The 15,184-nt window shown below is 42.2% G+C and overlaps 1 protein-coding gene across 11 annotated transcripts in view; it reads right to left on the reverse strand.

Moving 5' to 3' along the window:
* TNS3 (tensin 3) overlaps positions 1 to 15,184 on the reverse strand; it is a 241,833-nt gene that overhangs the window by 15,445 nt on the left and 211,204 nt on the right. For all 11 annotated transcript variants that reach the window (XM_075052342.1, XM_075052341.1, XM_075052340.1 and 8 more), the window contains 4 exons: positions 8,622 to 8,793; positions 5,603 to 6,246; positions 4,862 to 4,948; positions 2,123 to 2,254 (listed from right to left, as the gene is read on the reverse strand). In XM_075052342.1, coding sequence (XP_074908443.1) covers positions 2,123 to 2,254; positions 4,862 to 4,948; positions 5,603 to 6,246; positions 8,622 to 8,793 — 1,035 coding nt within the window. The remainder of the gene's footprint in view (positions 1 to 2,122; positions 2,255 to 4,861; positions 4,949 to 5,602; positions 6,247 to 8,621; positions 8,794 to 15,184) is intronic.

The raw sequence follows: 15,184 nt of genomic DNA on the forward strand, positions 1-15,184 counted from the left end.
TGGTGTCCAAAATGTCCAAGCATGACCCCAACTACAGACAGGAACAGAAATTTGGAAAACGAATAGTTAGAAATTCTGAGGCACTTGCCCATTAGAAGAACTTGTATCTAATGTGACAAGGGAGTAAAAGTATGATAAATACTCAGATTTCTAGTGACAGTTCTGCTCGCAGAACTTTTCCAGATTAAAACAATAGAAGATTTAGCTATACAATGGTAATGATGCCAAGTCTCTTAGTGAATTTTTTAAGTTTTAAAATGTTAGCAGTTTTACGCTAAGTCTTTTCTCCTGAAAACAATTACATGAAATGCTCAGGTTTCACTAGATTTTTAAAGACAGTTTTTATCTCTCAAGAATCTAGGACAAATTGGAATTGTTAAATTGGAAGTAATGAGGAGATTTAAAGTCCAAAAGGCATATAAAAATTCCCTTGAGATTTAGCATTCTTTTATATGTATACATACATATGCATGCATATGATTAAGACAACTTCATTATTTCTTGAAAGACTGGTTCACAGTATTTCACACTTGACTACAAACTGAATCTCTCTCCAAGTAATTAAAGGGTTATTTCACAGCAATGGGACAAAGCTGCCCAACCATTCAAACTCTAACAAAAGAGCCACAAACACAAATGCTCCCTTTGACTCTGATCTGTCAGCCACACTCCAGGAAACACATGACATCAAGGGCTGACTTTCAGGCTAATACAGATGAACACATTAATCTGGACAGCAGAAACTTCTATGCAAGCAAATGTTGCAAAGATCACCTTTTCAAACAGTTTACTGTTTGCCATTATGCCCTCACAATATTAAAAAAAAGATGACTACAAGGGCATGTGAGAAGGGAGAAGCCTGGAACAAAAAACCCTGCAGGAGACTTAACAAATTTGTGCCTTCTGGGATGAAACAGTGGGAACCAAAAAAGCTAAATATCACAGAGCGAGAAGTGGAAGAATGCTACAGTCTCAACTAAAATTTTCTCTTACTACTACTTGCCTGTGGTACAACTAACATAAACTGGCTCTTAAAGGCTAGTAGAGTTTGAACTTTCATGTATTCCTGGACTTCATTGGTCTGATGATAAAAAATGATCACTAAAACCACCTACAGACACTCTCCATTTGCCTCCTTGTCTCCACCACCTCAGTGCACCCCCGTTGTCTTCATTAAATAAGACATTGCAGTGGTTCTGCTGATGTTTCTTGGCAATAAAAAGGATTACATGCCAAATTTTTATTAGAAATTATCTCAAGATACCAGATTAAGTGTACAGAATTTGAAAGTGTTATTGTAATAGAGGTGGACTGCTAACCTTGCCCCAGAGTAAGCACGAAATCTTAAAAAACACCCCCAAAACAACAGCCAACCAACCAACCACAACCAGACAAAACCACACTTCCATAACGATGACACTAAGAATCACTGCTTTCCTGTGATCTCAGTTGCTTACCTCACCAGGCAGCATGTACTAATGAAACATAAACAGCCTTGTAAAAGGAAAACAGCAGCAATGAAAACCACCCCACTATGCCTGCAGTAGCACAAATGGAACCAAGAACACTACAGATACTGGCTGCTGAGTTTCCATACATTAATTAACGCTTTCCGTATGTTCTTCTCGTTTTACCTTCTACAACTATCAGGCACAAGTTATACATGGAGGCACTGGAGCTGGGAGAGTAGGTGTATTTCATTGCATCTTTTAAACAACTGTCGTCTTTCCTTAGGGAAGCTCCTCAGATTTACATCTAACTGTCTCAAAACAAAACCTTGGGGTCAAAAAAATTCAACCTTCCAGCCAAGCGAAAGCTTTACACAGTGGTAAGTAGATCAAATGCAGACTTCTGATTGCCAGGGAGGACTCATTACTGAGATGGCACTGGTCTTCTAGTAGGTTGATAAGGTACAATACATGCATAGCCACAATAAACACACGTTTACAAGCCATGGTGAAAAAGTACAACAGACATCCCGTCCCATTTGAGAAGGTACCAAATGGAGTTTGTAATTCAAGTTGCACTTACTAGAAGAGGGGAGATTTCCTCCAGATTATTACCGAGTAATAAGGACTTCCTACTATGCAAGGCTTGTTAAATAACAGAAGGCATACAGTACCTTTCTTGTTTAACTGCAGCACAGACGGAGGCGGTGTAGCAACTTTCATTGCGAGCCCATAGGCTCCCCGGAAAGAATGACTGTCTCGAACAATGAACGACCCAGGTTCCTTGTCCTTCAGAACAGCAATGGCTGCAAGGGATTCCGGGAAAGAGAGAGAAAAGCAGTTCCAGAACAATACACACACCCAAAAAGTACAGAAGTGCAAACCTATAATTAATAGGAGACTAAAGGAAATAAGATCCTTTTCTCCATCTCCATTGCTGTAGAACAGAATACAATCAAGCATACTTGGGGGATCTGAGCGGAAACATCTTGTGCAAATCTCACATTTCAAAAGAAGCCTGAAGTACAGATTCCTACTGATTTTTAAACTGAGACGGACATGCAGGTCCCATCAGGATTCCTACAACCAGTACAGGAGCAAGTTGATTCCTGCTTAAATTTTGTCATTTTGTTAGAAGCATGACAGACGGCACAGCTCGCTCTAATTCCCAGGCTGACTAGACAGCACTGTTTTTCTTTTCCTATGCAGCTTCAACAGGCGGAGCAGATCTGTTTTCATCCACCACCAAGTTTCTGTCCCTGCAAAGCAGTCTCACTCCCTTCCTAGGTTTAAAGCAAGGGAAGGGATGTAAGTGAGTATTTGCTCTTTGACTGTCCAAGCATCAAAATAATTTTACATCTACATTCTGTGATCTCTGCTGGAAGTGTGATATGAAGTCCTCCCCAGGAGGAACCATTTGCAGGGAAACTGCTCTTGCTTTGCAGGAGTCTGCTGCAGACTTTGAAATCTAGTAGCCCAAAATCTTAATCTCACTTTGAAAAAAGACAAGAGGTTGATCTAATGATTGATCTTAGTTTGATCTTAATAAACCCTTAGTACTTTGCTTGTAGGTTTTTTTCCCTTAAACTTTTTCAAAATACTTGTGTTTGTTTCCAGAATTTCTAACGATCAGCAAGCCTTCAAAGAAACCCTGGAAAAAGCCCAAATTTGACCCTGGAGTCCTTAAATGTCTGTATATACAAAATACAGAAATTATGCATTTGGGGCATGAAGCCATATTTCGCAAGGCCTGAGCAATGATTACATGATAAACACACGCACATTTTTTTTTCCATGAAAGGAAGAGTAGTAGCAGAAAATCAGGAAAATGCAGACATAATTGTCCCTCCTGTTTAAGTGAGTAAAGCAAATGTGTATGTATTCTGCTCTATTCATATGTCAGATGGTGAAGGAAACAACTATTTTCACAATAACCTGTCATGTTCAGAGGAGGTCAAACATATAAAACCCTGCAGTTCAGCAGTACTCACATAACACTTCTAAATCCACAGGGGGACAGTAATCATTTGTCACAGGAGCAGTCCATTAAGCACAGAAAAAAGAACAAGTGCTCCCCCTCCACAGCAACAGTATCTTAAAAGACTTTTTAAAAGGACTTGTACTTGGTAGGGTGAAAAGGGGCATACTGAAAGGTTGGGAAGATTCTCTTTTCATTTGTTCAAGCAGCTAGGTTTAAAACTCCTTTATGATCTATTCCCCCCTCTGGACTGGCATCAAGTCAGGAAAATTTTTTTTGCATATTTAAAGACTCATTATGGGTGGGGAGCAGACAATGGGAAGGGAACTGGAGCGAAAGGACCAGTAAAACATCATCCAAGATGAATTAATGATCTGTTTTCTATGACCTTTATTCCCCTGGGCTCGTATTTACCATTACACTGCAAGAGGCATCCTCACCATTTGAGAAACTATGAATGAAACAGACATAGCAATTCATCGTTTGCCAAAAGCTGAAGGCTATTTTGGTTTAGTGTGAACTTTCTTCCCAAGGCAGAACCAATTCGTCATTTTTCCTTTTTGAGAACCACATTTTAAGAATCCCAGTTTAAAATCCTGCCATAACTCATTAAATGCAATTCAGTATAGCTGAATATTACAATATGGACACAAGGACCGTCAGACCAATCGCATTTGCAAAGCACCCAGCATGCTTTATTTACGCACTGTTGCAGGGACAAGGTGTAAGTTCAGATGTATACATCTTCACATCCATAATAAAAGCTTTCTCCATCTCATTCAATAATATATCTACATACAGATGTACTGTATCTGTATTGTACCTCATGAAGATGATGTTCCATGAGAGTGTTATTTCGAAACCTTTAAGAAATAATGCATGTCACTTACAGCTGGCAATGTAATTCAGGCTATAGAGTGACTGGCAGATGACGCTGCTTTTATGATGACTTCTAGCTAATGAATTATTCTCTGATATTTAGCATCTCTCACCTTATTATCTGTGCAGGGAAACACACATGGCTGAGATCATGCCAGAGCAGGACACTTGTACTCAAAAGGTTTCTGAGAGCAGACAGTTGGTCTCAGATGTGTACTGCATCACACGTATCTGCCGTTCCAAAACCTTGAGCTTTTCAGTAAAATACATTTGCAGCAGTTACCACAGGCAGATTTAAATTACTCTGTAGTTAGTTCGGTTAGGCTAATCATTTGTCTGATTACTGAGTATTTTTTAAGGACAATTTGACTGCCCTCCACTCTCAAATTCAGCCTTTGGACAAGAGAAATTAAGTGAGGTTGTCTGATGCCCTTCTAGGTTTCATATTTCTTCTTGTATTTCTTTCAGACATCAGGTGTGCATAAAAAAAATTTAAGAATTCACCGACTAGCCCTTCTGTGAATGGATATGCCAGAATACGCATCAGTTTATATACCTTGTTCTCTTGAAATATCTGGCTTATACCAGAATTTGGACGTGTCCTGGACAAATTTTACGGTCACATGTTTATCAGTTGTGTTTTCTGTGAAATAAAAGGGAAAAAACGGTCAGGAAATCTTTTTAAATACAAAAGCATTTTTTTACTTTTCTTTCCAAGTTCTAATCACCTTAATTAATCAAAACCCTCATGATTAGAAGGACAATTTAGAGAAACCCTGAACTGTTTTAGAACCAGCAAATATAATACCGTACACCAAGATTCTGAAAGCATTCTTGAAGTTTCATTTTGCAAAATCCGTAAGATATGAAAAACTTACATTTATAAAGCTGTATTAAAGACAAAGCTGCATTTCTCAATGGGGTCCAGTGAATACCCATCTACATTTTTAACTATTCTTGACACAAGTTTAGAAAGGTGCAGAGAGAAGCCAGCCCTTATTAAAAGAAGTTGGACTCCACACCGCTAGCTTGTGGTTTGGCAGTTCAGAAGGTAGGCTGCCCTTGGCTGACATCTCGGGAAGCGCAGAAAGAATTCTGCAGCCTTGTTCTCTGAGTAACACATCCGAAGCCAGTGAGCTGGCCCCGCTTACTGCAAATATTCAAGTCCTCTGTGCTGTTTTCATTCCATTGCCTTTTTTTTTTTTCTTCCCCTCCCCACTTTTAAAATCCCCCGAATGCTTTTTATAAACTCATATAAAATCTAACGTATTTTGCACGTCTCTGATGCAGAACCTACCTGGCACTGGGGAAGTGCTTAGCATTTTTGAGAAGTCTGGGAGGACGTTCGGGAAGGGGATGCTGATTGTGCTTCCACTGTGGGGGCTAGAGAAGCCGCTTGACGAAGGTGACACGGAGGCGAAGGAACGGTCTCCTTCAGAGGACCTCTTTTTCTCTGGAAGAGGCGGCTGAGCATGCAGGTTCCCTCCGTGGTGCTGCGGAACCGCGCTGTTCTGGCTGTTGTGCCCGGAGGCCACTGTAAGAAAGTTCTGCGTCAAAAAGCCATTGTCCTCGGCGCTTGCCACCGACGAGCTCATGGTTTTAGGAGAGATGCTAGTGTTGGCTAGGAAAGTAGCTTGTTTCTCCTCTCGGGGGGAGCTGCCGCCCCTGCTGCCCCCGCCGTAGCCCAGGTAAGCCCGGGCACTGCCGCCAACAGCAGGTTCTTGCTGTGGCTCTGCTGGTGAATTCTCCAGGCTGCTCAGGGTGATGACCTGCAGTCCTGGAGTCTGGAAATGAGACAAGAGAGAGACGTCTTGCACGGCGTTTGAGAAGTCGGAGGGCACGAGGTAACCCGCCGGCGGCCTGCTGTTGCCCATCGAAAGCTGGAGCGACGGGGAAGCTTTGGGGCTGCTTTCAAGCCAAGGACGTTCTGTCGCAGAAGGGCTGTCGGAAAAAAAAAAGCCAAAAATTGAACACAAAAATAAAGTGACAGCCAAATCATTCCCTTAAAACATGACTGTACAACCCGTACTGCAGCGACCGCTGAAAGCAATGAATTGCCTCACCCAGGACGATGCCCTTTGACAACGTGCTGGACCGGGTGATACGGCTGCATCAAGGAGTTCCAGCCCCATCCTGATCACTCGTCTCGTCCGCCTAGGTCATTACTTTCTGCCTCATCTCGCCTTCCACCTAGCCACGCTGATGGGACAGTCTCTGAGCTCGCACTGTAAACCAGGCCATCAAATTAACCACAGTTAAAAATACTCCTCCTTCCCCCTGTGTGAGAGGGTCACTTTTAATATGAATCAACCCAGTGAGGCTGTTCACAGCACTGCTTCACATACAGTGAGTGGTCCTGGAGATCCCTATGGGGTGAGCTGAAGTGCTACCTGGAAAAGAGCAGTAGGAGGCAAGAATTTCTTTAGCCAAGTCTGCCGTCAAAGGCAGAGGTTTGTGGAAGAAAACTGACACTGTCACAGCAGTTCTTACATGCACAGTCTCTTACGTTCATTGAAAAAGAAAAAAGAAAAGAAATGGGCTAAGGAGATGGTTGTGCACCATCACACAATAAATGAATAACTACAATAAGAACACAGTTCACAAGACCCAACTCTTAGGCCAGGTCCCTTTTAATATAATTTGTATTAAAAAAGGAAGGAAGACAGGTCCAGTGGTTAATTTGTTCAATGATGGAATTGTTTTGATTGATAGAATTAAATACCTCAATAGCAAACATTAGATTTTTCTACCGGGTAGCAGTTCCACCTGCTCAAGTGAAGAATAACAAATATCCTCCTAAGCAAGATAACCTCAGCTTCTGATGAAACCTTCTGATAAAAGTTTAAATTGTCTCCTTGCTTCTAGAACTGAAATGCCCTTAGACTGTAGCTGGAAAGCATTACCAGCAATATCAAATGTAGAGAGAGCAAACTCATTGTGAGATACAAAGGGAAAAGAGCTGACATAAGATATATTAACAAAAGAAAGGATTTTTAATTAAAGGGAACTGTGAAAACGGATACCAGTAGATTTGAACAGATCGAAGTAGAAGGGCCATAAAGAAATGGAAGGGAAGCAAATAGAAGAAGGTGCCATTGCAAGAAAAAAACCGCCACAGCTGTAGCTGTCTGCTAGATGAAATGCAAAATGACAGAAAAAATATTTAGAAAGAAGGGAACAGAACTTTCTAGATAAAATTTGAAGTACGAATGTAAACTTGATAATGACTACATTGCCTGGTAAGCTTTTAATTCACATCCACTTATAATGAAATGTTACATTGCCTCCTCCTCAGAAAATACTGACATACTTTGTTCAGTCTTATGATTCACATTCATCATCACAAAACGAAAACATTCTTTCGCAGTCCAAGTACTGATTGAAATTGAAATCAATTAGATGGGAAGATAAATAAAAGATAAATAGGTATCAACATTATTGAAGTCCTCACTGAGAGTCTGACACACCAACCGACAGCATTCCAAGTACTTAGTGTGAAAAAGGAGCCAATTATCCAAGAACAAGAATAGGATAATTAGCCACAAAGGAATGTTGTTGCAGAGTGATAGAAAAGGAAACCTACCCGCTGTAACATAACACCTCACCTATTAAGTAAATAAAGGGCACAGCTAATGACTGACCATTCATTGTCATGGTCTTCTGAACCTTCTAACAGTAACCTGGGTCTCCTTGTATCTTTGCCGTGTTTTTTGTGACTTCTCATCTTATGCTATAAGTATCTTGGGACACGGACTATTTTGTAGATTTATACTATTCAAGCTCTAGTCCAGAGCCCTACATGTTTACCACAATACAAATATGAAATAATAAAATCTCTCAGCCTGCTAAGCAGCTGAAAGGGAGTCAGCTATTCACTACCAAAACCAAATCCTCTGATATTTTACTGACTTGAAACGCATACACTGAGGTGAAAAGAGTGTTCCCTCTCTCTCATATATGACTTATTCCAATGTGAAATTTCATTAAATGCTTTTCAGTAAAGCACTAGAGAAGCTGGTTAAGCACACAGGAAAGCATGTATGAACTTGTGCTAGCACATAATAAAGTAACTGAGCTATTAATTCCTATTTATTTTTGTATTCCTGTTTATCTTCAAAGCTAATTGTGTCCCTGAAGTATAAACAACATCCGTGTATGTGGTAAATTCCAGCTGGTGGACAACATCATCATCAACTATCACAACCACACTCAAAGTCCTTGGACAAATGCTCTGCAATGAAGATGAAAGCGTAACATCTTGGCTGAAAACTACAGTTACGAGAACTAAACAATACGGCAGGAGAATCTTTTCCTACCTTTCTCCCCCTGGGATAGGAGTGTTACTGGAAACAGTACATGAAGATGCAAAACAGCGCTGAAAGGAGGGATCTGTCTGCATGTTGGCCCTCAGCAAAGCAGGGTTAGTGCCCACAGTGCTGTCAGACATCACCATGGAGTGGTTAATGGCTTCCGTGTAACTCCGAGATTCTGCAGCAAAGGAAACAAAGTAAAAGGCAAGTTAAAAAACAACTCACATTTTTATGGACCTTGTACTGAAAGGAGTGTTTAGAAACCAATCTGTTTTTCTTTTAATAGGACTATAAAGAAGAGGTTTTAGTTGTTTGAGCAGTAACATTTTATTTCACAACGTTATGTTGATTGCTGAAAACATCCAGCAGGACAAATGGCAGAGGGAATAAAGATTACAGAATTGCACTACTCAAACTGTTTGATCAGTTCTCCGGAGTACATTCTCTAGCCCTATAGATGAGAGCAGACCCATCTGTTCCAAGTTGGTTTGCATTCCGCAGCCCCGAGTGCTAAATGGGGTATGTCTAGTCAAGTGTCCACCGCCAGTGTGCACTTAAACACCGAAGTGATAGAAAACTGGAGGATTAATTCAGCCTGCTCATTCAGCCCACTGCCAAATGGGGCAGGGGACCCGGTGGAAAATGACATGGAAAACGCTGAGGTGCTCAAAACCTTCTTCACCTCAGCCTTTACAAGTGAGCCAGGCCTCTGGGAATCTCAAGCCCCTGAGACCACAGGAAAAACCTGGATCAGGGAAGACTTACCCTTGGTGGAGGAGGACCAAGCACTCAAACTGGACAGATGTAGGTTCACTGAGGCCTGACAGGTTGCACCCGCAAGAGCTGACGGAGCTGGCCGATACCACTGCAAGGCCACTCTCAATAATCTTTAAAAGGTCACAACGACTGGGAGAGATTCCTGAAGACTGGAAGGGAGCAAGCGCCACTTCTACCTTCAAAAAGGACATGAAGGATGATGTGGGGAACTGGAGGCTTGGCTAGCCTAACCTCAGTCTCTGGGAAGGTGATGGAGCAACTAACCCTGGAAACCATTTCCAAACACGTGAAGGAAAAGAAGATGATTGAGAGTTGTCAGCATGGATTTACGAAGGGGAAATCACGCCTATCCGCCCTGATAGCCTTCTCAGTGAACTGACTAGTTCAGGGGCTAAGGGAAGAGCAGTAGATGTTGCTTATCTTGACTTTAGTAAGGCTTTTATCACGTCCTCATAAACAAGCTGACAAAGCATGGGTTGGGTAAGTGGCCAGTGAGGTAGACTGAACACTGGCCAAATGGCCGGGCCCCGAGGGTGGTGATCAGCTGCACCAAGGCCACTAAGAGGCAAGTCACTAGCTTTATATCCCAGGGTTGATACTGGGGCCAGTGCTGTTCAACACCTTCATTAACCACCTGGATGATGGAACAAAGTTTCATCCCCACGCCTGAAGACAACTGAAAACTGTGAGGAGTAGCTCATAAACCAGATGGTTGTGCTGCCATTGAGAAGTGGGAGAAACGGGCCAAGAGGAATCTCAAGAAGTTCAACAAGGGGAAATGCAAACTCCAGCACCTGGGAAGGAATAATCCCAGGCACCAGTACATGCTGGGGGCCAACTGGTTGGAAGACAGGTCTGCAGAGAAGGACCTGGGGGTCCTGGTGGGCAGCAAGCTGACCATTAGCCAGCAATGCAACCTCATGGCAAAGGCGGTCAACAGCATCCTGAGCTGCATCAGTAGGAGTGTTGCCAGCAGGTCAAGGGAGGCGATCCTTCCTCTCTGCTTAGCACTAGTGAGGCCACATCTGGAGCGCTGTGCCCATTTCTGGGCTCCCCAGTACCAGGGAGACGTGGCACAAGGCCACATAGATGCCCAGAGCATTGCTGGGACTGGAGCAGCTTTCAAAGCAGCAAGGGCTGAGAGAGCTGGTACTCTTCAGCCTGGAGAAGAGAAGGCTCAGGGGTGACATTATCAATGTCGACAAATAGCTGAAGGGAGGGAATAAAGATGAGGGAGCCAGTCTTCTCACTCTTCTGCTTACACGAGGAGAAAAGGACAAAACTGGGGTTGAAAGTCAGCTGAGCAGCACACAGCAGCACCCGGGTTAGCTACGAGTGCAGCTACAGATTTCAGGTGTGACTTTGTTCACACCACACAGACAAAAAAGTAAAGCACCTGTAAACTTTTCTTTCCAAATAGCTTGCCAATAGCATCAGAGTAATTGGTTTCTAAATTGATTCAACTCTAAACTACGTTCAACTTAATTATACTGGACATAAATACTACAGGATATAGTTAAAACACATGCATTTAGATGAGGAATAATATGGATGCTACTACTGAAGAGCTTTATACAGGAACAGTTTAATCCCCTTCTTTACAGGTACATTTTAATAACCAGTCAAGCTCTAATGAGGATTACATTTAATTATTCTGGTATAGTCTAAAGCAATCCAACACCTACTCACATAAGCCCAGGTTCAATGGCACTATTTTCTACCACAGAAAAAGCCATGAACTAAGATACTGCAAATGCCTGTGCATCTGAATAGCTTCATACACCTGAATAGTTCCATTGACCTCAGCACTTGCAGGACTGGAACCCAGTAAGATGATCACAAATGAAACAATCTCTAACTACTGCCTCTTGAGTAGATACACTTCAAAAGATTGAGGGAGAAAAAATACAGAAGAAAGCTGCGGAACAATTCCAGCCCTACAAAGAGTTAAGATCATATTAATGCATCTTCTCCATAAGAAAATATTCATAATGTAGAAAGGAGGAAGGTTCTCACTATTTCTGTGAGCGCCACTGAAACAAGTCTGAATAAATCCTTTTCCCTTCAATTCATGGCAGAGTCGGGCTCTGCTATTATTTGAAAGAGGAGGGTGCAAGGTACTTGAAAGAAATGCCTGAGATAAGAAAATCTGCAAATCAGTGTCCTGACTGAAAACCATTTAAATTCCTCACATAGCACACATACTGTACAGAACAAACATGTAATTGGATGAGGGAAACATTACAAAATTGCAACACTGTCTTTTAACTATACCCATTACTTTAACTATATCCACACCAGCCATAAAAATGAACTTTAAGGAAATACTGCAGAAATGTGCATGGTGTGGAAGAGCTAGAGAAATCTGAATCTGTATCTCTCTAATAGCTCAGATACATTACACTCGTTCTCATACTGGTGCAAACACAGTCAGAAAAAGCTGGCTGCATAAATCCATCATTTAGGCCATATTCCTACTGAAATCAGTGGTGTTTGTTTACACAAGTATTACAAAGATTGACTGTTTACCCAAGTGTTATGAACATTGATGTTAAGCAATGATTTCAATATATAATAAAGTAGTATTACTTTGTCTTTACTATTATCTGAGAAAAAGCTGATTAGTTGAAGGCGGATTGGTCAAACTAAAGTTGTACGTCTCCTTCTGAAACAGCTTAAAATCTTCTCCCACTCCAATGCAATCTCAGCTATGTGCGTAAGAGTCAATCTAAAGCGTTTGCATATCAAAGTCCTCTCCTCCTCCCACCAATAACAGCACCTGCTTGAAGAACTGGACCAAGACTTGATTCTTCCCTGTTTCAGGCCTTGGACCATTGCTTGGACCAAGGCCTTGGACCTTTAGAGCACCTAACGCTGTGTGATGGAAGGACCGCTGTCACACCTGCAGCATTTCTTTTCATACCCAATTTTCACAGGTGTAAAATATTAAACTAAGAGTGAAAAGCCACTGGCAGCCAGGCATGTAATTTGCAGAAAGAACGTGAACTCTGTACAACTCTTCCCAGGCTAGAAACAAGTGTATCTGAAAGGCACTTCCCATGAAAGCAGCTTTGTTTACATTTCAATTAAAAACAAGCTTGCTGAATATTTCAGCTATGTCCTCTCTATTGTCTGATGCAGAGTCCACACTCACCGGTCAGCTGTTAACCCTTTTATCTCACAGAATCATTTACTCAGTGCAATCTCATGGCTTCTACCAGAATTCTGTCTGCATGGTACAAACTTCCCTGGCGTGTCTGCTGCACAGCATCGGTCCTTCTTGCTGCAGGCCCCCACTGAATCCACGCCATTGCATCTGTGAGAACACTGACAGTGTAAAAAGTGCAGCTCCCTACTTAAAAGAAGCGACATGAGAAAACCAGGATCATTCGTGTTCATGTCTCTTCATGCACCCGGGTCAGACCTGCCTATCTACATTCACTGATCATCAACTTCACAGGCAGAACCTAAGAGAGGAGTTGGACTCTCTGCATCACACGCTACCGAAAAGTGACATTCAGGAAGAAAACGAATACTATTGTGCCTATATGCAAGGCAGAAAAATATCCAGCTTACTCTTCTACTGTCCCACTTGGCAGCAAAGGACAAATACTTGTACAAGTCACAAGCTTCTTTCACTTTTAAGCAGAAACTGCTGGATGTGCCTAAGACACAGCTATATAAAGTAAGATGTTATAGATTAACTTTTATTTTAATTCACTAAATCTATTGAAACAAAAAAGAAAAAGGATCCCTGAAAAAAAATTCCACCAAAAAAACCCCAGAGTGGCTTAACCCAGCCATGGTCCAAATAAAAGATACATTAAAATGTTCCTTTTCCTCTTTCTAGTAGCAGCTGAAGGGCAAAATCACCTCACAGCTTTGGAGACAACGGTGCAACAATGGCAGGGAAGTGAAAGGAGCAGTCATTCCACTGTCATACCTTGTGTTTTAGCAGCTTCTCATATATTCCATCTTTGTAGTCCTTTTTTTGTGAGAAGGCGATAGCTAACCTGCATTGCATGAGCTTGAAAACTCCCGTCAAGACCCTCAGTTACACCTTTTGGGGAAAGGGAGCTCTAAGTCACTCCCAAACCCCTGAGCTGACCACCCCCAAACTATCTCAGGCCAGCCTAAAAGCTGAAGGGGACACAGAAAAGCATATTGCTCTAAAGTGAGCCAAAGTAACCGAGCCACTGCCAGCCTTAAAGAGCAGCAGAAGGATAAGGAGCTTTGTGCAACACTTTTAAATTTCACAGTCTATTTCTTGATCCAGCCTCTGATGGCTTCAGCAATGATGAAAAAATCCAGCCTAACAAAAGAATTGCAAGAAGGCACAGCACGTGCGGCTGTGAAACACTGCTCCTATCAACCCTCTCATTCGGAGGTCCCTCCGCTTCCACCTCTCGCTGTTCACACCAGCAGCTGATGAGCCCATTCCTTGAGACAGCTTTCCTGACAAACTCATCTACAAAGACAGAACTGAAGACATCTAGGAATGTAATGGAAGAACGTTCGGTATCTTCTCTACACAGCAGAAGTAATTTTTTGGTTTTGGATGGTTGCATCCCACTAAGGTCTTGGTATTTCTCATTCTCCCAGGACTCACCTTGGACTTGTCCTACCAGACAAGCATTCTCAAGATCTTCTTCCCTTTGAAACATCTTGGAAAAAATGCACGCAGTGCTGCCCAGCATTCACCAAAAACTCCGTGGCAACTTGGCATCCAGCTGGCTCCAACTACCAACTGGAGTTTACGTTACTGCCAGTGTAAACTCCACCACACAGCGCTGAGCTGTTCACTTCTCCTTCCCACATCTAGGGAACTGAAAGCGTTTCTATTACAATAGTCTCTGCTGACACAACTTTATTTCATCCAGGAGACCATGGGTCAAAAGATGGCCACTCCCCTTTTCCAATATTAAATTTTATTATTCATTAAGCAACTTAGTCCGTCAGTCACCTGAACGTCTTGCAGAAGATTTAGGCTCAACTCAGAGCTGACATGTTACACATAAAACGAAAGGTAAAGCAAGGATCGAAGAAAACCCTAGCCTTTAGTATTAAGCACCAGAACAACCTATCTAGAGACACGGTGGATGGCTCCATGGCTTGAAGTATATCAGTAAGACAAAAAGTACCAGATGAAGATCTTAAGCACATTTTATGAAAGAGGTTTGCTTAGATATGTTTCTTTCCAAACCTTAAAATCTACGAAGGGAAAAGAGTGGAGAAAGCTTTATCAGGGAAACAATCAATGAAAGCAAAACCACCACCAAGCAAAGTACAGAGCTAATGATACCGAGTGGCCACAATTTTAGTTCTTCTAAGACATTTTGCCAGTATTTCAGCAAGGGAAATACTGACAGAAAGATGAGCTGGAAAATCACAGTTTTGAAGAAAAAATTGGAGCAAGGAAGAGAGCTCCAGTGGAGAGAGGTACTGACGTGCAACATCCAGCGACAGCTCGTCTGACCGGATGAAGCGAAAAGGAGCGCACAACTCCAACCGCACAGTGTGAGTACGGAGCGGCAGAGGCTTATACTACTACGTAAAGCCAGAAACCCTGGAAACAGTGAATTTCTGACAAAAGGATTTGGCTCCCTGGAGAAAGAGTCCCTCCAGCAGCTGACAGAGTGCCAGCAACAGCACTGGCACCAGTGAAGCTAAGGAGCAACTCAGCAACCTCCGCGGAATTAAAAACCCTGCGTATGGAGAAAGGAGACAGCGAGATGACCCACTTAAACCAGTTAACAACCTAACACCCTTCCAAGTCCATTAGCACGCTACAG

This window comes from Buteo buteo, chromosome 20 (genome assembly GCF_964188355.1).
Source record: "Buteo buteo chromosome 20, bButBut1.hap1.1, whole genome shotgun sequence".
Classification (NCBI taxonomy): Eukaryota; Metazoa; Chordata; class Aves; order Accipitriformes; family Accipitridae; genus Buteo; species Buteo buteo.